Below are 26,665 nucleotides of genomic sequence, written 5' to 3'. Positions count from 1 at the left end.
CCATTCAGTTGCTATAATGATTTTCCTAAAATATAGATCTGTCCAAGTCACCTCTCTATTAAATAAACTCCAGTGGCTCCCTATTTCCCATAAGAACTAATATAAAGTACTCTACTTGGCATTTAAAGATCTTCACAACAATTTCCAGTCTTGTTATACTTTCCTTTTTCTAAGTACTCTATGACCCAGCTACAATGAGCTACTTATCATTCCTTGCAAAGGACACTCCATCTTTCTCTGTGATTTTCACTGGCTGGAATATTCTCCCTCTTCACCTCCACCAATTAAGTTTTCCTGGCTTTTTTCAAGACTTGGTTGAAATCTCTTTTCCTGTAGGAGGTCTCTTTCCTGAGATTGTCTTACATCTTCCAGAGGAGAAATGATAAAGCATGCTATACACTTCCTGACAAAGAGGGGATAGAGTCAGGGCAAAGAATAAAACATATTTTTTGGATGTAGTCAACATGGGAATTTGTTTTACTTGACCATGCATATGTGTTACATGGGTTTGGTTTGGTTTTTCCAATAAAAGTAAAAGGGAAAACTATTTTAATAAAAAAATTAATTTTTCTAAAGAAATTGTCTTACATCTGCTCTGTATATATGTATCTTATGTATACCTAGTTTTATGTTGTTATCCCCCATTAGAACATGAGTTCCTCAAAAGCAGACTGTTTTTGCCTTCCTTTTTATCATTTTGATGATTTTTTTCTATCGTTCTATTGTTCTCTGACCCACTACTTCCTTATAATTAGATTATTTACTGTCTAAGTAATTTTTAATTCTTTCTTGAATATAACTGTTATTGAATTGTGGTCAGATAGGGATGTGTTTAATATTTCTGTTTTTCTGCATTTCTTGTGAGGTTTTTATGCCTTAATACATGGCAAATTTTTGTAAACATTCCATGTGTAGCTGAGAAACAGGTATACTCCTGTTATCACCAGAGATCTATAATAGCTAACATATCTAAAATTCTATCCAGGTCCTTAATTTCTTTCTTGTTTATTGCCTTGCTAAATATTTTAAGGCATAAAAGAGGTACAATGAGATCCTCCACTATTACAGTATCGCTGCCTATTTCTCCCCATAACTCATTTGATTTTTGCTTTCAGTATTTAGATGTTATGCCATTTGGTGCCTATATGTTATATATTGACATAAATTCATTGTTTATGGTACGTTTAAGCATACTGTAGTGTGTTTGTATATTTTAATTGAAGAGTTTTATTGTTGCTTCGTCTGAGATTATGATTGCTAACTCTGCTTTTCTGAGTGTACCTGAAGGATAACAGATTTTGTTCTGCCTCATTTTAACTCTGGGTGAACCTTTCTCATTCAAATACATTTCTTGTAAACAACTTATTGTTTGATACTGCTTTCTAATCCATTCCGCTACCTTCATTTTATGGATGAATTCATCACTTTCATATCCATGATTATTATTGTTAACTGTGTTGATTTCCCCCCATCCTATCCTATGATAAGTTTCCTTCTCTTTTCCCTGACCCTTTTCCTAAACAGGATATTGAGAAAGGAGTGTATACAATAATAATGATCCATATTTTATGCAATATGCCACCATTCCATTAATTCTCTTCTCTTCCTATTATGTGGTTCCTGAACACAGGTTCTTACTTTTTTTTTCTTCCATTTCATCCTCTCCTTTCTATCCTCTGAAGATGGAGTTTTGGTTTTTTTAACTAATCCCTCTCTAAAACTACCCTTGCTATTACTCTCACTTACCCTCTCCCTACTTGATTTCCTATTCAGTTTAACATATTTTTACGCAAACTCTTTGTATATGTGTGTGTGGGGGTGGGTCCCAATTGGGGAAAAGTGATAAAATACATTAATAAGGGAAAAGCCATAAAAACTTAAACTCTGTGAAAGATGGAAGCCCAAACATGGTGGTCTGTTTACAATCATAACTTAGATAATGAATTATATTTTAGACACTGAGTCATAACTTAAGATTCTATGAAAGCCAAAACAAGAATATCATGACCAATATGTGACTGGGACACGATCAATACACAAGCTTATGTCTGGGCATAATCATAATTATGTTTTGGCCAATTTCATTATTAAGCAGAAAACTAAAACCATCCATCAATCAGTAGTGATGCACTCTCCAGCTCCTCTTGTGTTTGTCTGTTTTCTACAATTACCACAGGGATTTTGGTTTGTTTTTTTTAGCAGGAATCCACTGAACTGTCTGGCAGCCTCCCCAGATTGACCCTGTTTTGTGAGTAATGATTGATTAAACTACTACCTATAATCAATATGGAGATACTTAGCCTCTTCCTTTGGTATCAAAAGAACACCCCACAGTTAAAGGGGAATTCTGGACCTTACAGTGTATATTTGATCCTTTGTTCAAATAAAAATGAGATCCACATGAAGCACATTCCCCCACCCCTTCCTCCATGTTTGTACTTTTATTTTTGGTTCACCCCAACTATGTGAGATATGTTCTACTACCTTCTTCCTCCCCTAGAGTATTATCTTTTCTTTCCCTTTTCTTTTTTCTTTTAAGATCATCAAAATATAATAAAAACTGTGTCCATGCCCTCTACCTTATTTACTCTATGACCCTTGAAGACACTGGGATTCTTTAGAGACATTTGTTTTTTCTTTCTCTATTCAAATATAAACATTTCATTATAGTAAAGTCCCCTCCAATTACTCAAATGTATTAGCCTTTATATGTTTCTCTTGATGCCTGTGTTGCATTTCAAAGTTCTAGATTCTTGGAAGTCTTCTATTTTATTTAAGATTCATTTTTTCCAGGGTAGAGTTATACTCAGCTTTGCAGGGTAAATTATTCTTGGTTGTATGCCTTATCTTTTGCCTTCAAGGTCTTGCTTGATAATAGCTGTGAATCCTTGGCATCTGAATTCTTTCTTTCTGGCTAGCTATAGTACTTTTTTCTTTGACTTGAAAACTCTGGATTTTGGCTATGATGTTCCTTGGGGTATTTATTTTGGAATTTCTTTTAGGAAGTGATTAATGGACTCTTTTCTCCTTCCACTTTGCCCTCTGGTTGTAATAGGTCTGGGTAGTTTTCATTTATGATTTCTTGAAATGTACTATCTAGGCTTTTTTAACAGTGGAGATTTTCTGGTTAATATTCAACGATTCTTATATTATTTCTCTTTGGCCTGTTTTCTAGGTCATTGCTTTTTGATAATATATATTTTGCAGTTTCTGATGCCTTTTATTACTTTGACTTTGATCTAATATTTAGTGTTGTTGCATGGAATTGCTGGTTTATGTTTGGTCCAACCTAATTTTTAAGGAATTTGTTAATTGAGTAATATTATGCACTTCCTAAGCTGTTTCCTCTCCTTCCAAGTCTTCCCTCTATAACTTTCACTTCTTTTGCAATTCTTTCCTCCAAAACTCCATTTCATTTTTATGATCACTTTCACACTCTTGCTTCATTTCTTTCAGAAATTCCAAGATATCTTGTGGCACATCTCTAAATTTTTTTTGAAAGGCTCTGCTTTTGATGTTATTAAGTTATTCTCTTCTTTTGAGTTTTTTCTTGGATGTCTTCAGCTTCATATATCAATATTTCCTTCTATTTATTCATTACTCTAGCTATCGACTCATTTTTATGAATTATGACTTTGAGGCAGGGTCAGGCTTTGTGAATTTCTGGAAAGAATGATGAGACCTTTTTTGATACTGATTTGTAACACCTGGTATCTGGATAAAGTGTTCAGTCTACACGAGTTGGTCAGTGCCCCAGGGTTGCATACCTGATGGGCAGTCTAGACAGGAAGTCTGAGCTAGGGCAAACTATATGTTATAGTCTTACCACTTCCCTCCTGGTCTGAGCCTAGTAGGTCTGAGCCCTAGCTTCAAATCAGAGGACACAGCTGCCTACTTCAGGAATCCTTGGTTAGAGCCTGATCTGAGCTCCTATCTCTTTGCATCTGATACAGAGCTTCAGGCTTTAGCCTTACCTGGATTGTCTGTAGTTAGAGAGTTAAAAGGCATTCATGGTCTGTGCTCTGGAGTAGGCTTTCTTGGTTAGATCCTTCCTCTATTACTCATAGGTTTCAGGTTTTCTCTTTGTGTGAATTGACACAATGCACTTGTAGTTTCTCTTCATTTTCTTTTTATCATTTCTTGGTTCCATGTTCATTTTCATCCTTTTTGGAATAGTTATGAAAGAACTTGGCTTTTCTGCTTCTACTCATTTGATCATCTTAAGCTAAACTTCAGAGCACACTTTTTCAAACACAGCCAATGTGTGATTGTTTTGCTCAATTGTACTGCTTTGTTATAATATGGAAAGGAAGTGGTTGCTTCTACTTAGCTGGAGGAGAAACTGAAGTGACAATGATATAAAAAAGTTGATAAAATATCAAAATACCAACCCTCGATCCCAACAACAAAAAAAAGCATTAGAAATCTTCTAGACCAATGTCTCCCAGCTACCATTCACAGGATGGCATTCATCCATGGCATGCTTGTTTGTTCGTTTTTACCAGTCTGTGAAGCTTTTAGTACCATGGTTCCCACACATTAAAACCTACAAACTGCAGGGGGCAAAAAGAGTCCTTCATCCCTTTCCTCTCCCTGTTTTCTGCTTCTCCTAAATCTACATTCTTCCTTCTCTCCGATTCCTTATGCCTGTCCTCTGAACTGAGACTTTGAAGGAAGAAGTAGTCTCTTGGTAGGGGTATATTTTGGGGTAGGAATTACTGATCTAGTCAAACCTGTACTCAAAGCATCAATCCATCTACAACCTTTCCTTCAGCGTGAGACAGTACCTGTTTATTTAAATCACAATCTTTCGATATAGTTTATCTGGTTCTGAAATAACTAGAAAGGCCCATGTGATATGGGGCACTGAATGTATTCCAGTCACCTGAGCTTAACACAAATACAATTTGCCGGGCTGTCGGCATTCTTTGGTCTAACGTGCTTGGTTTTCTACTCTGAAGAAAGCTACTTTAGGACATGGTACTTCTCTTAATGATATATTTACAGAAGGGTATGCTAATGACCCTCTGGCAAATGATACAAGATTACTCGGTGATGATTTATCTTAATTTTTAGTTGATACTCAGCTTCTTATACAGGCCTATCCATAAGAATCTTGAGAATGACATCAATCTGGACCTCTAACGTCTCTTCCACCTCTTAAAATTCTGTGATTCTATGAAGTAATTACTTAAGCCCCTTCTTGGGGCTAAGGAGAAGTCTAAAAAGTGGTTTATCCCTCTTTTATAATCATCTATTTATATGCCAAGTTGTTTTTAAACTTGTAACTATTTTAAAATGACTCACCACCATGTTGTGTGAAGAACCTCCACTTGTGTTATTCATTTTCATTGTGACTGACTCTTCAAAATATTTGCTTACTAAATCTTTAAAGGAAGAAATAGTATCACTAGGATCAAGAAGCCATGCTGCAATTCTGGGATCTAACACCACAAAATTGGTGACTGAAGGAAAAGAAGAGGAAAAAAGTTATCCAGAAAGTAAAAAAAGAATAGAGAAGCACAAAGAATAAGGAAATGATCAATCTGTCTTTCAAGTTTCTAAAAGGCTATTAAATTTTGTTAACCACAAAGCAGAAATGTCACATTGCTGAAATGCCAGTCTCCTGTGATGAACACAATTTTGTATATGCATACATGAGTATATACATATACGTATACACATGTATGTATACACACGTATAGGAATTATAGCTGAAATGCTAGTCTCTTGTGATGAACACAATTTTGTATATTTATGTATACATGGGTATATATGTATACATACACGTGTGTATGTATACACATATACAGGAATCTATATGTATGTGTACACACAGTATATGTATAGATACCTATACATGCATGCATGTGTATACACACAAGTGTGTAAGTATATACACTCCCTCTATCACCATGAAAGTGATTGATTAATATTATTAACCTAATTTTACAGGTGTAAACTAACTCTGTACTGCAACCTTTTCCCTTTTTTGATCTATCTCCTTACTTCTTCAATTACCAAGAATTATCTTCCTCTCTTCTCTATCAGAGGCCTTTTTTGGTGAGTGATCTAAGGCATATTCACAAATCATAAATGAAAGAAAACAGCTTAAAATGTTACAGAGGTGCTTTCATGTTAAAGGGGAACAAAGCCTTTAGCTAAAATTAGATTAGTTTAGTTATGGAGTAGGATAAAGAGGAAGGAACATTGGACTCGAAGTCAGAAAACTAGGATTGAAGTCTGGTTCTGTCACTGGATAGCTCTGCACCCTTGGGTAAATCACCTCACTTCTCCAAGATTCAGCATCCTAGTCTGTAAAATGAGATTAATAACAATACTTGACCTACCTACTTCAAGGAGATGTTATGTGAAGATCAAGTGAGACGTGAACATTTTGTTGAAGCATATTGTGTTGCAGTGGAAAGAGAGCTTGACTTAAAGATCTAAAATCTGGATTCAAGTCATGGCTTTCACATTTACTCTGGAGGAAGATGTGGGAGAGTGGATTGACCTCTCTAAATCTGAGTTCCCTCATTTGCAAAATATGTATAATATTAGTTGTACAACCTGTGCCATAGAATCGTGAGAAAAGCAAGATAAAGTAATGTGGCTCTACGATTGTCTTGCACATAGAAGATGCTTAATAAATGCTTGCTGAAGAGGGCAGTATGTTGTAGTAGATGTATAAGTAGGCTTAGACAGGAGGTTGCAGAAGACTTTTTAGGCAAGGGCCTTCCCATAGCTCCTAAAAGGCATACTGTTTAATCAGTCATCTGTTTCCTACAAAGCACTTTCCATGTTAAAAAATTGTAGATACACAACCTGGCAAACAAAAAAGATTTAGCACACAGGAAACTCAAGGGCAATAAGTTGTTGACATATATCAGGGGGACAAATTTAGCCTCTGCATTACCTATACACTAAGCTTTATATCACATTGATCTTATCTTTGACTGACATCTTTAAGCCATATTAGCCCAAAAGTTTACTAGTGTCCTGTGGAGGTATGCACTGTGCCCTAAAGAAAATAAATAATGCCTTAAAGAGGAATCCAGAACACAGTCCCCTAATTTTCCCCTAGTTTCAGTAGTGACTTTAATCCCCCTTTTTTAGGACAGAATCTCCAAATAACGTTATTCACCAATATAATTTTTACCAAGAAAGTTTAAAATTATATGTTGTATGCTTAGGACTCAGAGAAACCTCAGGAGGTCTCACATTGTGTCAGCAGTTTGGCTCCAACATAATCACAAAGATTTAAAGCTGTTGGTATGTGCTTCAAGAATAAGAAATAAGCAAGAGCCACAGAGGATACAAAGGCTGCTCAAAGATAAGGTTATAATGGCTTTATGAGATACAGAGTTTACATGATCAAAAGAGATATTTCATATTGAATAGCCTTCTATGGAATAGCAGCAGAGTATGGCAGAAGGCAGACTACTTTAATGGAAACAGTATTAGACTTGAAGTCATTGAATTTGAGTTTGGCTCTGCCACTTCTTACCCGCATGACTGTGAGCACAGCACTTCATTTCTATTAACTGCCAGCTATATACCAGGCACCATGCTGGGCATGAGGCATAAAGACAAAATAATTAAACAGGCCCCATCTTCAAGAAGGCTACATTTTACCAGGAGTATGATTTATATGTGTATGCATGTATATGATTTATACATATGCATATGTGTGTATGATTTATATATGTGTATATATATATAAATCATATACACAGACACACTACAAAGTAGAATGAGAAGGGTAAAGAGCATTAACAACTTGGGGAGATCAGGAAAGGACTTGGGTAGAATATAGCAACTAAACTCAATCAACTCTGAAGTGATCTAGGAATTCTAACAAACAGTAGTAAGAAGAAAGTTCATTCCAGGTGCATAAGAGAACCTGGAATTCCAATCAAGAAAGCTGATGATACAGAAGGCACAGCTCCCACATACCTACTCGAGCAAAACCCTGAAGTTTGTACAAAACCAAGTAAGTATCAAAAAATCCAATGAAAGTGTCTTCTTTAATGCACAAAAAGCCAGCAAGAAGAGCAGGGGCAATATGAAAGAGGGAGCCTCCAGCAAAACCAGGGCCAACACATAGTAGACTCCCTAAACAACCAGAGATGGGCCAAAGATATTGTAATCTGCAAGGTTCTGTGTCTAGGGGCAACAAGAGTAGAGGGCTCCTCTGAAAAAAGCCCAAGGGTAATCACAAAGTGCCCAAGAAGGAACTCTGGAAGCCCTACAGCATAACAGTAACTAGTATGATATGACAGCCCTCAGAACGGGAGAACTAGGCACTCAGGAGCCATAAGGTCCCTACCATTCTGTCCTGAAATACCACAGAGGGCTTAAAGATTCAAAGCTCTGAACCTCAAAGATCCAGGGACAGAGCAGAGGCTAACTCTGGGAGGTTGAAGTCATCACAGAAAGGTAGAGAATCCAGGGTGACACTAAGCAGAGACAACCAACCCACCCAAAGGTACAGTAAGGAGCAAGGGCTGGTACTGGCACAAAGCCCCAGTTGAGAAACAAAAACTATAGGGATGCATAAATCAAAGAAGAAAATGATCCAGATTAAAAAAAATTATTACACATCTAGATCTTCCTAACAACTGTAAGCAAAGATCAAAGGAAAGATTTTTTTATAACATTACCTAGAATGAAATACCTAGATATTTCATGAATACCTAGAAGAAATGAAGGGATTAAAAATGGAATAAAAGCTCTATAGGAAAGAATAAGGAGAATAAATAGCTTAGAAGAAAAAGTGGCAAACTTTACCCAAGAAATGGAGTCCTTGAAAAGTGGAATAGACCAAATAGAAATCAATGACTCCATGACATATCAAGAAAAATTAGAACAAAATTTAAAAAATGATAAAAATAGGATAAAAGTAAGATATTTGATACCAAATACAACTGACCTAGAAAATAGGACAAGGAAAAAAATTAAGAATCATTGGATACCCTAAAATTCATGATGAAAAATGGCTAGACACTGTATTTCAATAAATCATAAAGGAAAACTGACTAGATCTACCAGAACTAGAGGTCAAAGTAAAAATAGAAAGAATTCACCCATAACCTCATGAAAGAAACCCTAAAAGGAAAAGTCCAAGGAATGTCATAGCCAAAATCCAGAGCTTCCATAGCAAAGAAAAAAATACTGCAAGCATCAGGAAAGAACCAGTTCAAATACCAAAGAACTAGAATTAGCATCACACAAGACCTGCCAGCTTCAGCTTCAAATGAAAGGAGATCTTGGACTACAATAATCAAAAAAGCAAAAGATACAGGCTTATAACTGCAAATCACTTGCCCTGAAAAGCAGAGTGTAATTCTACAAAGGAAAAAATAAAGCTTTAATGGAATAGATGATTTTAAAGCTTTCCAGGTAAAAAGACCAGAGCTGAGTAGGAACTATGAAACAAAAACATGAGTACAGAGAAAGCTAAAAAGGTAGATTAATTTAAGCAATTAGACAGAACTAAATGATAATATGGTGCTGGTATTCTAGTGGGGGGAAATAAATAAGTGTCCTTTTAGAACCTTAATGCCTTTCAAAGAGTACTGTGGGAATTAATAAAATCAAAGAGGAAAGGATTAGTTCTGTTCTAAGAGTCTGAAAAGGATAAAATAAAGGAAGGTAATAGTAACACAATAGTATAGAAAAGAGGAAAAAGACATTAGAACTTGCTATTTCTTATAATTGGGGTATATAAAAAGAAGAGCATACAAACATAGAGGAAAGGATGAGGGAGTGTGTATCAGGTGAACCTCACTCATCTGAAACTGGCAAAGGAAGATTAAATACATACAGTTTGGTGTAGAAATACATGGTGGAAGTAAAACAAGGAAACAAATGGAGATTGGGGTGGAAGTTAAAAGGGAGGACAATTTCAGGAAGAGGACAGTCACAAGCAAAACAAATTTGATTTTGAAGCAGGGATTTTTTAAGGAACTGCTAAGGCCATTGGTGCTTACTTCAGCCCTGGGAGTTAGGCTCCTGACTCTCTGGACTTTCATTCCTTGTTCCCACACAGAGACCCTCTCTCTGTCTAGCTCCTTTTCATGTGTTCTCTCCCCCCATTAGGGTAGGAGTTTTCTTTAGTACCTGTATTTGTGTTTCCAGTGCTTAGCATGATGCTTGGCACATAATAAATGTTTAATAAATAATTTTCAAAAGGGTTATGAAATAGAGATTCAGAGTTTCATATGGGATTCTCATTTTGTCTTCTGCTATGTATGTTTCCATACAAACATACATATTAAACTCAGAATAAATTCTACCACCCCCATCCCCACCTCAAAAAGCCTGCTAAAAAACAGGGAGACAGGAGATGGGATGGTGTATATGAGAAATGGCAAACAGGCAAATCTGACTGGAACACAGAATACATGAGGGAGAAAACAATATGCAATCAGTCTAGAAGGTTAGGTTGGAAACATTTTGAAGAATATTAAATGCCAAACAGAGAAGTTTATATTTTATCCTATAAGTATGAAGGAGTTACTGAAGCTTCTTGAGCAGGGGAGTAATATGATCAGATATGTGCTTTAGGAATATCACTTTGGCAGCTGCATTAAAAACAGATTGAAAAGGGGATAGATTAGAGACAAAGAGACCAGATACGGCCTAAACAAGGGTAGTGGCCATGTGAATGGAGAGAAGACAATAAGCGCAAAAAGATATTGCACTGGTAGAATCAACAAGATCTGGCAACTGATTGGATATAGGGAGTGATGGAAAAAGAGTCAAAATTATTAATCTGGATGACTAGATAGTGAGTCTTTGAGAGAAATAGGGAAATTAGGACAGTTTAAGAGATAAGTTAATGAGCTCTACTTTGGACATGTTGAGTTTGAGATGCTGTATTGTTAATGTGTTTTTGTTTAATTTGAAGATCTTCCCATCCATTAATAGGCCCATGTGCCCTGCTTAAGTCACATGGAAGCCTAAGTTACATGAAGCCTGTGGTGGGAGGAGCTTGCTGAATGAGTGGAACAAGAGGGGGTGGAGTAGAAAGTTAGAGCAGTTAGAGCTGGAGGGTTGTGATGCCCTTTGACCCTGAGGAGATGTATATATACTCTGAGGTTAGAATTTTGCTTTGAGGCTCACTCATGGGAAGAGTGTTCATGTGATATAACCAGATGAGACTCTGGGTAGCCGTTATGGAGCTCCCCCAGCTTTGAAAAACCCAGATGTTGGTGCTTCCCTCTATGGTGACTGTGTGTGTATTGCTTTTGGTCAGACAGTTGGGAGCCCTGTCTATTGATTTGTGTTAAGTTCTGCTTGTAATTCCCGTTTGTGTTTTCTCTGAAGTTCAGGGTACTGACTTTTTCCCCTGAACTAAGTGAATGATATATGTATGTTTAATTAAAGTGAGATTGTAAATCCCTTTAAGTTGTTTTCCTTCAGAAAAGCAAATAGGAGAACCTGTGCTAGCAGCCCTCCTGTGCGCTGGCCTTACACCTCCACAGAAGCTGCTAGTAACATTGGTGTTTTACACATTCTACACAACCACAGATATATGGATTCTGTGAGGACCAACCCTGACAGTCTTCGTTCTTCTCAGGAACACAAGGTACAAAGACAACTCCAAAGGACTCATGATGGAGAATGCTATCAACATCCAGAGAAAGAACTTTGAAGTATGAATGCAGATTGAGGCACACTTCATGCTAGCCTTTCCCATCCCCCCCCCACCTTTTTTTTTTCCTTTTCTCTCTTTTGTTTCTGTTTTTGGGCTGATTTTTTTTTCTTTTTTTTTTTTTGGTCCTGTTTCTTCGTTCACATGATTCATTTCATTAATCACAGTTCTTCTCTATAACTTGACTAGTGTATAAATTAATTCAATGTGAAGTTATACATGGAAGCTATATGGGATTCCATGCTGTCTTGGGGAGGGAGAGGGGGATGGAGGGAAGAAAATCTGGAACTCAAAATTATGTAGAACTGAATGTTGTAAACTAAAAATAAAAATTAAAAAAAAAATTGGTGTTACAGATGCTTATGGGACATCCAGGTAAAGGTGACCAGGGAGCTGTTAGAGATACACATCTGGAGCTCAGGAGAGATGAAGGCTGGTTATGCAGTTTGGGGAATTATTTGCATAAAGATAACCAAACCCATTTTAATACTAATACCAATAAAGAGTAGATAGAGAAGATCAGAGGGTCCAAGGCAGAGCTCTGGAGTACAATATTTAGGTGATAAGACAATGATAATGATCCAGCCAAAGAGACTGGCTCTGCCACTTCCTAGCTGCATTATCATAGGCAAGGTGCTTTTTGTACCTGAGACTAGATGATTTCTTTATTTCTTTCTTTCTTCCTTTCTTTTTTTGGAGGGGGAAGGCAGGGCAACTGGGGTTAAGTGACTTGCCCAAGGTCACACAGCTAGTAAGTATGTCAAGTGTTTGAGACTGGATTTGAACTCAGGTCCTCCTGACTCCAGAGCCGGTGCTCTACTCACTGTGCCACCTAGCTGCCCTGACTAGATGATTTCTAAGGAGCCCAGACATGCATTATTAGCTGACATCCCAGAGTAGATAGTTCTTCTTTACATATGTAAAATCATAGGATCATAGATTTAAAGCTGGAAAGGATTGTAGACCTTATTAAGTCTAACCTTTTCATTTTATAGATGAGGCAACTGAGGCTTAGAGAAATCAGGTGACCTGTACTGAATTGTCCAGCTAGGAAGTGTCAGAGATAGGATTTGAACCCAGGTCTTATGACTCCAAGTCTACCACACAGCCTCATCTAGGGTTTTTTATACAGCTATTATATAGCAATTCTCTACTAACTAGACTTCTGCATTTACCGGAACATTTCATTCCCTGACCATTCTGATGAGAGGTAATCTAAGTATAAAGTTGCACTTACCATGTTTCCAATGACCGTAACTGCCACAAATTTGGAGCACTGTTTTCACAAATTCTTTTGCATTAAAGCAAACAACAGTATATTTACATTTTAGTATTTGAAACAGCACTGTTCTGTAAGACAAAAATGGTGTCGTTAATTTAATCATTAACTTAAATACTTATTCACTTGAAAAAAATGTAAAATTGTATCACAAAACCTTGTTGTTCAGTCAGGTTCAAGTCTTTGTGAGCCCATTTTCTTGGCAAAGATACTGGAGTGGTTTGCCATTTCCTTCTCCAGCTTGCTGATCTTCTTACACCTTTACTCCCTGACACATACTCTTTGAACCAGTAACAAGGCCCTCCTGGATGTTCCACAACCAAGATACTCCATCTCTTGGCTCCAGGCATTTTCTCTGACGGTCTGCTATGCCTAGAACACTCTCCCTCCTTTCTCTGACTACTGATCTTTGTGGCTTCCTTTAAGCGTCAACCAAAATCTTCTCTAGGATGCCTTCTCCAGCAACTCTTAACCTTAGTGCCTTCCCCTTGTTAATTATTCCTATTTATCTTGTATGTAGCTTGTTTCATATATATTTGTTTGAATGTTGTCTCCCCATTAGATTGTAGGCAGAGGCTATCTTTTGCCTCTTTCTGTATCCCCTATGCTTAGCACAGGGCCTAGCATATAGCAGGCACTTAAATGTTTATTGATTGAGTACATTCCAGGCATAGAGAAGACAGTGCAAAATCGCAAAGAGAGGAGATGGAATCCCATGTCTGCAGAACAGAGAAAAGATCACTTTGGAAGAACCTTAAGAGTACAAGAAGGAGAGTAACATATAATGAGACTGGAAAGACAAGATAAAATCAGGTGCTAAAAGACTTTAGAAACCAAATAGAGGAGTTTACATCTTATCTTAGAGGTAACAGAAAACAACTGAAATTTACTGAGAGATATGACCCAGCTATGGAAGAGCCCAGCCTAAAACCTAATGGCCTCTGACTCTCCTCAATTATTAAAAACAAAATTTAAGTAGCATTTCTTTCATATTCTTGTAGGGCATATGGTGCTATATAAGGCACTTTTTAAAAAAGTCCATTTTGCCAATCAATGCCTATCTAAATAAGTCATTGCTAGTAGCTGTTTTGGAATGCTTGTCCCCAGAGTCAGATTTTTAACATATAGAAAGATGTAACATGGTTAACTCTGGCCTCACTCTCTCGAAGTCAGGCCTATCATATTTCCCCCCCTCAGTGTCCTTAGGTACCTGAAGTGGGTTGAGATATCTCTTTTCTCTGCCATTGGCTCAAGCCCCCACTTCCTGTGTTCCCCCATGTGTTAGAGGTCAGCGCGACTGGCACCTTCAGTCCCATTTAACCACTTAACACACAGTTTTTACACAAGAATATTTACTTCAATGATGTAGCAAGAACATACATACAAACATTTCTCCCAAACATCTCTGCAACATATTCTCCTCTCAGTCTCTAAGGGAGTAGCTTTAAACTTCAGTTCAGCTCCTACATATCAATGGTCCCACCAGGTTCATGTCTAGATGTGGCACAATTATTGCATGAATCCTTGTAGTGGGCTTAAGTCTTGAAGGTTGCTCCCACAGATCACTATGTCTTCCTCAAGGTATTGACACTAAGTTAGCTCCAACACCTGGCCTAGATTCCTGGACTACCAGATACCAAATGCTTATGTTCCTTGCCTTTGAAGGTTGAAGAATCTGCCCACGTCACCAGATCTATGAGTGAAGGAGTCACTGAGATCCTTCAGAATTGAATGAAGAAAAAAGAGTGATGGCCAAAGTTAACTTAGATCCTTTTGAAGACATTTACTTTTCTGGACATACAACCAATGAAAAAAAATCTCCTCTTAACCATTTGGTAGTACAATCAGAATCAGACACAGAAAAGCCACATATGCATTTTCCTCACATTTCATCACAATTCTTCTGGAAGCAGCTCTCTAACTTCCTCTACATGGAGATGCCATCATAGCAAGTCTACAAAAGTGCCAGACCCACATTACAAGAAAATAATTCACTATTCTATTATTCATGTCTATTATCCTTACTAGGGCACCATGACTATTATTCCTTGTTATTCAGTTGTTCAGTTGTATCTGACTTTGTGACCCCCGTAGACCATGCTGTCAATGTGGTTTTCCTGGAAAAAATACTGGAGTGGTTTGCCATTTCCTTCTCCAATGAATTAAGGCAAACAGAGGTTAAGTGACTTCCCCAAGGTCACAAAGATAGTAAGTGTCTGAGTCTGAGGATTTGAACTCAGGTCTTCCTGACACCAGGTCAGTGGGAAAACTGCTGGATCAGGGTGAGAGAGGTGAGTGGTTGGTTCCTGCACCAGACATGGTGGAGGTGGTACGGCACAGTGGCAGTGACACGAGCAGGAAGCTTCTGCGGCTGCTTCCAGAGCTCTAGCTGTGGTTGCTTCTGGCCCCAGGCCCACCCAGTGGGAAGAATCAAGCGGCAGATGAGAGCGGGAGCACAGGGAGAACTTTGCTGGCACAGAGTCAGGGTTCTCTTGCTTTGCCCTGCTTGGGTCTGGGTCTTGGTTATGGTTGGTGGTTCTTGGGGGAGGAAGAGAGCTGGTGTGGCAGAGCTTGCTGTGTAGAAGTAGCTATGAAAACAGCAATGCAACACCCCTGAAGCTTGGGAAAAAGCACCATTCATTCTGAAGGTAGTCATACCCTGACAAAAGCCTCAAAGGTCAAGTAGTTGGCTGGGAACATGAGCAAGCACTGAAAGACTCAGACTATTGAATCTTTTTTTGGTGACAAAGAAGATCAAAACATACAGCTAGAAGAAGTCAACAAAGTCAAAGAGCCCACATCAAAAGCCTCCAAGAAAAATATGAATTGGTCTCAGGCCATGGAAGAGCTCAAAAAAGATTGGGAAAGGCAAGTAAGAGAAGTAAAGGAAAAATTGGGAAGAGAAATGAGAGTGATGCAAGAAAATCATGAAATACAAGTCAATGACTTGCTAAAGGACACCCAAAAAAATCCTGAAGAAAATAACATCTTAAAAAATAGACTAACCCAGATGGCAAAAGAGCTCCAAAAAGCCAATGAGGAGAAGAATTCCTTAAAAGGCAGAATTAGCCAAATGGAAAAGGAGGTCCAAAAGACCACTTAAGAAAATCCTACCTTAAAAATTAGAATGGAGCAAGTGGAAGCTAGTGACTTTATAAGAAATCAAGAAATTATAAAACCGAACGAAAACAATGAAAAAAATAGAAGACAATGTGAAATATCTCATTGGAAAAACCACTATCCTGAAGAATACATCCAGGAGAGATAACTTAAAAATTATTGTACTACCTAAAAGCCATGATCAAAAGAGCCTAGACACCATCTTTCAAGAAATTATCGAGGAAAACTGCCCTGATATTCTAGAACCAGAGGACAAAATAGAAATTGAAAGAATCCACCAACTGCCTCTTGAAAAAGATCCCCAAAAGAAAACTCCTAGGAATATTATAGCCAAATTCCAGAGTTCCCAGGTCAAGGAGAAAATATTGCAAGCAGCCAGAAAGAAACAATCCGAGTATTGTGGAAACACAATCAGGATAACACAAGATCTAGCAGCTTCTACATTAAGAGATCGAAAGGCTTGGAATATGATATTCTGGAGGTCAAAGGAGCTAGGATTAAAACCAAGAATCACCTACCCAGCAAAACTCAGTATAATACTCCAGGACAAAATATGGATTTTCAATAAAATAGAGGACTTTCAAGCATTCTTGAAAAAGAAAAGACCAGAGCTGAATAGAAAATTTGACTTTCAAATACAAGAATCAAGAGAAGCATGAGAAGGTAAACAGGAAAGAGAAATCATAAGGTACTTACTAAAGTTGAACTGTTTTGTTTACATTCCTACATGGAAAGATGATATTTGTAACGCTTGAAACCTTTCTAAGTATTAGGGTAGTTGAAGGGAATATATATATATATATATATATATATAGACAAAGGGCACAGGGTGAGTTGAATATGAAGAGATGATATCTAAAAATAAATAAATAAATACAATTAAGGAGAGAGAAATATATTGGGAGAAGGAGAAAGGGAGAGATAGAATGAGGTAAATTATCTCACATAAAAGTGGCAAGAAAAAGCAGTTCTATTGGAAGAGAAGAGGGGGCAGGTGAAAGGGAATGAATGAATATTGCTCTCATCAGATTTGACTTAAGGAGGGAATAACATACACACTCAATTGGGTATCTCACCCTACAGGAAAATAGGGGGGAAGCGGATAAGAGACGGGGGATGATAGAAGGGAGGGCAGAGCAGGGGAGGAGGTAATCAAAAGCAAACACTTTTGAAAAGGGCCAGGGTCAAGGGGAAAAAAATTGAATGAAGGGGGACAGGAGAGAAGAGAGGGAAATATAGTTAGTCTTCCGCAACATGACTGTTATGGAAGTGTTTTGCATAATGATACATGTGTGGCCTATGTTGAATTGCTTGCCTTCTCAAGGAGGGTGGGTGGGGAGGGGGGAAGGGAGAGAATTTGGAGTTCAAAGTTCTAAAAACAAATGCTAACAAAAAAGAGTTGCTCTTTACATGCAACTGGGAAATAAGATATACAAGCAATGGGGTATAGAGATCTATCTTGCCCTACAAGAAAGTAAGGGGAAAGGGAATGGGGGGAAGGGGGAAAGTGGGGTGACAGAAGGGAGGACAGACTGGGGAAAGGGGCAATCAGAATATATGCCATCTTGGGGTGGGGAGAGGGTAGAAATGGGGAGAAAATTTGTAACTCAAAATCTTGTGGAAATCAATGTTGAAAACTTTAAAATATTAAATAAAGAAATAAAGACAAAAAATGACAACAAAAATATACTATTTGTTATATGGCTTGGCTCTCTGAGCTAAGGAAGGGGGGAAATTATGATATAAAAAACAAAAAACAAAAACTTATAAAAAAATGTTAAACTATAAAAAACAAAACAAAAAACCTTGAGGAAAAGAGTAACAGAGAGGCAGATTTAGGTTTAAATTACAGAAAAGCTTCCTAACAGGGATGTCCAAAAGTAGAATGGGCTGTCTCAATCTAGGTTTTTAAGCATAGGTTAGATGACCATTTGAAATACTACAGGAGGGCTCCAATATTAGCTGAGCTAGATCACCTTAAGGTCCCTTCTAACTCTGAGATTCTATGATTTATTCTAGTGACAAAAAGAGGTTACTTAATACCTACAGTACCTTCCAGTACAGGCATACCTTGGAGAGATTGCAGGTTCGGTTCCATACTGCCACAATAAAGTGAGTATCGCAATGAGTCACACGATTTTTCAGTTTGCCAGTGCATATAAAAGTTATGTTTACATTATATTATAGTATATTAAGTGTGCAATAGTATTACGTCTAAAAAAACAACATATGTACCTTAACTACAAAACACTTTATTGCTAAAAAAAAAAAACTAGCTACATCTGAGTCTTCAGTGAGTCATAATCTTTTTGTTGGTGAAGGATCTCAGTGTTGATGTCTGCTGAGTGATTGCAGTGGTAGTTGCTAAAGGCTATGTAACAGTTTCTTGAATTAAGACGACAATGAGGTTTGCCAAATCAATTGGCTCTTCCTTTCACTTGAACACTTAGAGATCATGGTAGGGTTATTAATTGGCCTAATTTCAATATTGTTGTGTCTCAGGGAACAAGGAGGTCCAAGGAGAGGGAGAGAGATGGGGGAATGCTCGGTGGAGCAGTCAAAACACGCACAATATTTATTGATTAAGTTTTCCATCTTACACAGACACGGGCTTGTGGTGCCCCAAAACAATCACGATAGCAACATCAAAGATCATTGACCACAGACTAACATAACAGATACAATAATAATGAAAAAGTTTTAAATACTGTTATAGTTACCAAATTGAAATACAATGTGAGTACATGTTGTTGGAAAAGACCTGCTACAAACCTTCGATTTTTAAAAAACACAATATCTGCAAAGTACAACAAAGTGAAGCACAATAAAATGAGGTATTCCTATATACAAACAATTATAAGGACCTATCCATACTTTTCATTTTGGCTAGTGGAAGGTCCAGAAGAAACAAAGGGGTTTATATTACAATGAGACCACTTAAAAGCTGAAGTTTTAAAATCAAAGTTTTAAAATATAAGACTTTAATCTAAATTGGATCCTTTTTAAACACATACATGCACAAAAAGACATACACATATATGTATACATATTGAGATTTAACTCAAAGATGTCCTAGGAAATTGGGGATTATGATTTCCAGTTATATACTATGAAGTGATATGCATGTTTAATCTTTGTAGAACAGTTTTATAAGTGGACCACAAGCTATGAATAGTCTAGACATATCCTACATATTACTGCTGCAAACAATATTATTTAATAATTAATAAATCGTAACCAAGCTATAAAAACCCTCTGCTTTGTGGCTTTAAAAAAAATAAGTCAAATGCCCATTAGTAATACTGTTTCCATGAACTATCTCCTATAAGTTTATTTTTCCTAAAGTCCTTATTGCCCAAAACTATCCACAATTTTAAACTGCATTACAAGCCTGATCACCTGAGGTTCCCTAATAGATTAATCAGAAAGATTACAGAAAACCCAATTCCACCCAATGTGAGTCAGTGCTGTCAAACTAAGATAGAAACAGGGGACATTAAACCCTAAAGAAGCATCCCTAAGGACAGCATATTGACTTAGTTTTAAAATGTATTGGTTTTGTGTTTTATTGTATTTGTTATTTTCTTAAATATTTTCCAATTACATTGTAAATCACACAAAGGTAATCTATTATTATAACCTGACAGTTTAAGTAATGCTATAACTGAAACACAGACAGTATGTATAGGGACTGACAAAGATTTGATTATTTTCCATTTTCTTACCTGGCAAATTGATTACTCATCTCCTGCTCTTGTCTCCAAAGAGTATCATGTTCTATTTTTATGTATATATACCTATCATCTTTGGTAAATTCATCCATTATAGATAGGTCTGTGTTTGATGTACTAAAGGAATGACTGCTGTTGTCCAGTGGGCTCTTTATTAAAATAATGATTCCTTTTACCGATGAATTTAGATCCTGTGTAAATACAATCAAACAACAACTTAACAAGCTAAAAAAAAAAAAAGCAATTGATTTCAAGGTAGAAAAATCTTTTTGCTTCTGTCATAAGCATCCTGGCCTTAAAGTCATTTGGGTTAATGGGTTAAAGATTTGGATTAATGCTGCTTCCAACATTTGTTTCTGGGTTACTGTGGGTAAATCACTAAACTTCTTTGCACTTAAGTTTCTTCATTTAAAAAAAATAAAAGATTTCCACTACCTACATGGCATCATGGTACTTATGGTAGGACATGTTAGAGAAGTTTAGACTCTCTGCTCCACCCCTACCCCTTCTCCACCCCTCCCCCACTCCCGTTATTCACAGATGAAGAAAAGAAAGCTGAGAGAGAGGAAGTGATGTGCCCATGGTCACACAGGTGATCTCTATCCAACCCAGACCCTCTGAACCCAGACACATGACTGAGAAAAGTATTTTATTAAACTTAAGATGCTCCTGAAATGTCACTTATAATCATCTTGTTAGTCCTAATTTACTACTTGAAGGATGTGTGATATGCTGAACGTTAAGTTCTTCCTTCCAAGAGGTCAGAAGCTCCGTACAATCTAACTATAGATATACACTAAATCAAGATCTGTCCATTGAAATGGTCTTGTCCAAGATTTCCCTAGTCCATAACATTTTCTAAAATCAGCTACTATAAGATGTACTATAAGGAAAAGATTTTAATGCATAGTCAAATTTTATAAAATTACTTTGGAAAGGGAAGGTGCTTTTTTAAAGGCAAAGCATAATCTAAATTCAAGTGCCAATCCCCTACTTTTTTTCATACATGTTCTTGTAAATATCCATGTCTTTCAATAATTTAAATAGTTTTTTCTGTAAATTTTGACATTAAAATACACAAAATCTTCTGAAATTTAAATTGCAATGTGTGAACTACATAAAATATTTAAACAACAATGACATTTAATAAATTACAAATTCAGTGCCTTTCTTCCTTTGTTATTCAAAGATTTCTAAATTGTACAGTGTATCAAGAGCTATTAATCATATTGTAGACATACACTACAATAAAAACATTTAAGCTTAAAATTCTATGAATATGTTTTCTATTTTTAAAAGGGTGTCTTACTTTTCAGTTGGCAAAAACTATCACTATTCACTGACCTTGTCATGTTTTAGCTGGGATGACCCATCCTGATAGATCATTGTGACTACTAGAGCAGCTGCTTGTTTTAGTTTTTCCATCAGCTGGCTTTTTTCTACAGTTCCCAAGGATCTGACATCACAGACTGGATTTTCAAGAGCTTTTGTCTCTCCTGAATTTTGATATTTGGTTTCAATTCCATTTCCAAACTCTTCCATCGTGAAACAACTCTTTGTTTGCTTTGACAAATGACTGACTGCAGCATGCTTTCTTTTAAGCATCTTTTTAGCATCCTTCTTTTCAATATTGTTTTCTTTTAAGAAATTAATTTCTTTTTTCTGTAAATGTGAGGGCTTGAAATTGAAGGAAGGAATTACACAACTGGTAAGGGGCATAGACCCTGATGAATTACAGTCCTTGATGTTAGACATTTGGTTAGAATGACTAATACCAGCTGACAGAAGAGAGATGGCATTGGAAACTTTTGGTGACTGGTCTGCTACAGCTACATAATGAGGATTCTATTGAAAAAAAATTTCAAATGCTTCATTAGAAAATGATCCATGTATTTAAGTCACAAATACAAAACAAATGTATTTCCTATAGTTTGTCTAACTGTAATATGGGGATAATAATACTTATACTACATATCTCACATGGTTGTGGTAAGAAAATCTTCGTAAACCCTAAAGAGAATAAAAATGTAAGTTGCTATTATGGTATCTTTTATGCCACATATATTCTACTTATATACACATGAAATTAAAACTAAACGTTTTATAAACATTCTAGTCTATATTGCTCAACTAAAATCTTCCTTTGATGCTTCATCATCACATAGAGGTGTCACCTTGGGCTTTCAAAGTACAGCAGAAGCTCTGGAAGCTTCTGCCAAATCAGAACACCACTCAGACTATGGTAATCATAAATCTCTTAAAATGCTAAGTTTAGTCTGCACTACTACTTTTTCACCATTCCTATTTAATTTTATTAGCTTAAATTTTATTTTGATGCAGTGGCTTTTAGGAATATTATATTGGCTCAAATATAGGATAACCCTGTAAAATAGGATATCTTTGAAAGGAAAAAGCATTTTTAAACCTTTGCAGCAAGTTTCTCTGAAAAAGGTCTCATTCCCAAGATACATAAGTAACTGACTCACATCTTACAAGAAAAAGAGTCATTCCCCAATTCATAAATGGTCAAAGGATATGAACAGGCAACTTTTAAAAGAAGAAATCCAAGCAATCAATAGCCATATGAAAAATTCTTCAAATCACTAATAATTAGAGAAATGCAAATTAAAGAAGCTCTGAGTTTCTACCTTATACCTATCAGATTGGCAAAGACAAAAAAGGGAAAATGACAAATACTGGAGGGACTGCAGGAAAATAGGCACAATAAAACGCTGTTAATAAAGTTACGGATGAACTGGTACAGTCATTTTAGAAAGCAATTTGGAACCATATCTAAAAAGACACTAAACTGTGCATATCCCTGACCCAGCAATGCGTCTACTAAGCCTAAATTCCAAAGGGATCAGAAAAAGAGGAAAGGGCCCATATGTACAAAAATCTTTTTAGCACCAATTTATTTTGGAGTGGTAAAGAACTGGAAACTAAGGAAGTACCCATTAATTGAGGAATAGCTAAACAAATCATGACATATGAATGTAATGGAATACTATTGTGCTATAAGAAAGGACAAAAGGAATGAGTTCAGAGAAATCTGGAAAAACATTTGACACAGACAAACTGATGTAGAATGAAGTGAACAGAATGAGGAAACAATTTATACAGTAACAACACTGTAAATACAAACGACTCTAATGGAGCAAATTAAGAACTCTGGTGACCAGTCCTTTTGTGGGTTCTGCTACTCTAAGAATAATGTCATAAAACAATTTCTGGAGCAGCAGAACCCACAAAAGGATGGAGTAAAATAATTTTCGAGCCAAAGACAACTTAGAAGGTTGGCAGGAAAGGTCTACTAAACCCAGGTGAGAGTACAGCACCATCCAGTGCAGGCTGCGCTAGCACAGACCCAGCCCCAGCAAACCAGGAGCAAGCCCTGGGAACCACTAAATCAGCACTGGCTGCTTCCAGAGCTCTCAGACCACAGACATAAGCGGGAAGGGGGTTGAGGGGTCAAACAACGGGTCAGAAAGAGATTATAGGGGTCTCTTTGCTAGCACTGAGGCAGGACCCTGATGCTCTCATACTTGGATCCAGGTCACAGTCCTAGATGGCAGTCCCAGGGGAACGTGAACAGAGAAAAGACCAATTTGTATTGCACAGCACAAGAGGAATAATGTTCAATGAGACCAGAAAGATAGGTTAGGACCATGTTGTAAAAGTATTTAAAAGCTAAACAGGGTAGTTTATATCCTAGGGGCAATAGGAGGCCATTGGATTAAGTTAAGTAGAGGAGTCACAAAGTCAAATCTACATTATGGAAAAATTACTTTATCAGCAATATGTTGGATATGCCGGAGTGGGAAGACATTTGTGGCAGGACGACCAATTAAGAGGCTGTTGAAATGATGAGGTGATTAGGACCTAAACCAAGGCAATATTAATGTTATTAGAGAGAAAGAGTCAAATGTAAGTGATGTTGTAGAGGAAGTAATGACAAGATGAGGAAACTGACTGGATGTGTGAGGTGAGGGAAAGTGAGAAGTTGAGAGTAACATAAAGGTTACAAACCTGGAAGACTTGGTACCTTTGACAGAAGTACAAAGTTTGAAAGAGAAGGCAGCTTGGGAGAAAAGATAAACAGTGCAGTTTTGCACATGTCAAGTTTGAGATGTCTCTGGTATGTCAGTTTGCAATGTCCAAAAGTCAAACAACAATTAGGGACTAAGACTCAGGGTAGAGAAGGGAATTGGATATAGAAATTGGTGAGTCCTGCGCAGAGAGATACTAGTTAAACCCATGGGATGTGATGAAGTCACTAAGAGTATAGAGAAAGAGATGAAGGCCTAAGACAGAACTTTGAGGAATAAGCACAATTAAGAAGTGTGATATGGATGATATAGAGGTGATTTTTGTGCAAGTAATTGTTGGATAAGGTGGATTCTAAGAGGTCCTTTCCAACTCTGAAATTGCATGACTTTTTTAAATGCTTTGCTAAAATCTAGGTCAAAATCTTGGCTCCAGCGGACTGACTGAGGCATAACTTCATCTCAATAATTTGGGTGCAAACTGAGATCAATACTGTCAGATTTTTCTTTTCAAGGTTTTAAAGAGTTTTTTGTTTTTCTTAACTATATGTATACTTACATTGCCAGAAGTGGTATAGAGAAATCAGTTTTTCTAATCTCCAACTTTCCCTGAGTGATCTTCCTAAAGTGTAAATCTAAGTCTCCTCCCCTCCCTGCCCCCAATAAACTCCAGTGGCTTCCTATCACCTCCAGGATTTAAAAAAAAATTATGTTTGGCTTATAGACTGCTTCATAACCTGGCCTCTTCCTACCCTTTCAGGTATTCTTGCAACTTACTCCTCTATCAAATAGTCAGTGACACTGCCTTCTTTGCTGTTCCTCACACAAGACACTCCATGCATTTTTACTGGCTGTTCCTTACACCTGGAATTCCCTCCCTCATTTCTACCTGCAAGCTTCCCTGGCTTTCTTCACATCCCAGATGAAATCCTATCTTCTGCAAGAAGCTTTTCCTGATTTCACTTAATGCTAGTGCCTTACCTCTGAGATTATCTCTAATTTATCTTGTATGTATAAAACATGGTTATTTTCATGCCATCTCTTCCATTAGACTCTGAGCTCCTTGAGAACAGGGACTGTTTTCTGCCTTAGCATAGTGCCTGATACATAGGGACAATGTTTAATAAATGCTTGTTGACTCGATTTTGTTCTTTCTCTATTGTCTTCAAATATCAAATCTCCTCCATCCTTAAGAACCTGATTTAGACCTTACCATCAAGTTACCATCCTATTATTTTTCTTCCCTTTCTTAGCCAAACTCCTAGAAAATCTATTCCTCACACACATCATCTCCTGTCTTTGTGCCTCTGGTCTCTGCCATTCTTATAGTGTACTCTCTCCTCTCCTACACCTCAAAGAATCTTCTTCTGAGTGTATGTTTTGATCTTCCTTGTCTGAGACTAAACCCCAAGCTTATCAACAGCAAGAAAAGCCACATATGTACAAAAATATTTACAATGCATTATTTGTAATAATAAAAAGTTAGAAAAAATTTGTCCAATGACTGAAAAACAACTGAACAAATTGTGGTACATTAATGCAGGAAAATATTACTGCTCCATCAGGAATGACAGAATTAAGATACATAAAGGAAGACGTCAATGAAAAAATGCAGAATGAAGAAAGTAGAGACAAAGGAATAATATACACAATAACCACCACAATGTAAATAAAGTCAGCATTTGAGATGAAACAAAATTCTGATCAAATACAATGGTTAATGTTAAGTTAAAAAGGGCATATCCTTCCCTTTCTGTTAAAAACCAATAGACTAACTTTTCAAGGAATGTATTCTGTAGAGAAATTTGAGCATTTCTTGGGAATAATTTGCTTTCTCAAAAATAAAATATATCAATAAGTTGTAAAAAAAATTTTAAAAAATGAAATGAACTTTTAAAAAAAATTACTGTCTTCCCAATTAACTCATTTCTTGTCTTGTCTTTCATTTCCACTTTTTATTTCCAAAAGTTGGCAAGATAATACCGAAAATGCAGGATTTCTAAAAGCTAATTTATCTAGAACATTTCACTAAGAAGTAAAAATGGAGCATACATGTTCCTGAAGCTGATCAAATCTGATGAAATAAGATGTTCTGAGAGCTTCACAATACAGAAGTAACTTGCTATGTGTAAAAAAAATGTATTCTTGAAAAATTATATATAAATCATTTTTAAAAGCAAATCATATTTTCTAAATGCCAAAGAAAACTCTCTAATTAAAGGAATATTATACTAAATTCTTTTGCAAATTATAGAATAGTCTTTCAAAAAAAAAATCTGAATTTTCACATAGCAAGTTTACTTAGCTCAGGACAGCTCAACCATATTGTGAATTACTTTCATTCTTTCAAGCTACAGAACCAAATTTATCCTTATGTACTATAACTAAGTGAAAAAAATCCTTTAAATTCTCCTCAGTATGAAAGGATTTTCATCACTTTCTTATTATTAAAATATCTGTTTAAAATTATTCATATGTTCAGTGAAGAAAGAAATCATCTCAACTATTCTATTATCTACCTTTTTCCAGTGATATACTTGCCTTATCTTCTAGAAGTGTATCCTTTACTCTGCAATAATGTACCATCTTCTCATCTTTTAAAAATAAGAAAAACATATACAAATGTGGGGTATTAAGACAAAGAAGAGATGAAAAAATCACATTACTAACAAAGCACTAAGAATAAAACTCAAGCTAACAAGTTTTTCTTACAATAATCTACTCACATATTTGAAATAAAATAAAATATTCAAGATGATACAATTTAGCAACAACCTTGTAACAGTACATTAGGCCATATACTTAAGGAAAGTATTCTTTCCAACAAGCT

General features: G+C 36.6%; 1 protein-coding gene across 1 annotated transcript in view; it reads right to left on the bottom strand.

Annotated features, from left to right (window-relative positions):
* Nucleotides 1-26,421, bottom strand: part of POLN (DNA polymerase nu) — a 321,659-nt gene extending 295,238 nt beyond the window's left edge. Inside the window, exons 1-5 of the mRNA XM_036765083.1 lie at nucleotides 26,377-26,421; nucleotides 21,134-21,634; nucleotides 19,784-19,980; nucleotides 12,897-13,009; nucleotides 5,308-5,465 (exon numbers count right to left, since the gene is read on the bottom strand). Coding sequence (XP_036620978.1) covers nucleotides 5,308-5,465; nucleotides 12,897-13,009; nucleotides 19,784-19,980; nucleotides 21,134-21,634; nucleotides 26,377-26,421 — 1,014 coding nt within the window. The remainder of the gene's footprint in view (nucleotides 1-5,307; nucleotides 5,466-12,896; nucleotides 13,010-19,783; nucleotides 19,981-21,133; nucleotides 21,635-26,376) is intronic.
* Between the last annotated feature and the right edge of the window lie 244 nt (nucleotides 26,422-26,665).

This window comes from Trichosurus vulpecula, chromosome 6 (genome assembly GCF_011100635.1).
Source record: "Trichosurus vulpecula isolate mTriVul1 chromosome 6, mTriVul1.pri, whole genome shotgun sequence".
NCBI lineage: Eukaryota > Metazoa > Chordata > Mammalia > Diprotodontia > Phalangeridae > Trichosurus > Trichosurus vulpecula.
The sequence above is the reverse complement of the archived record's forward strand: the minus strand, read 5'-3'. Positions and strand labels throughout refer to the sequence as shown.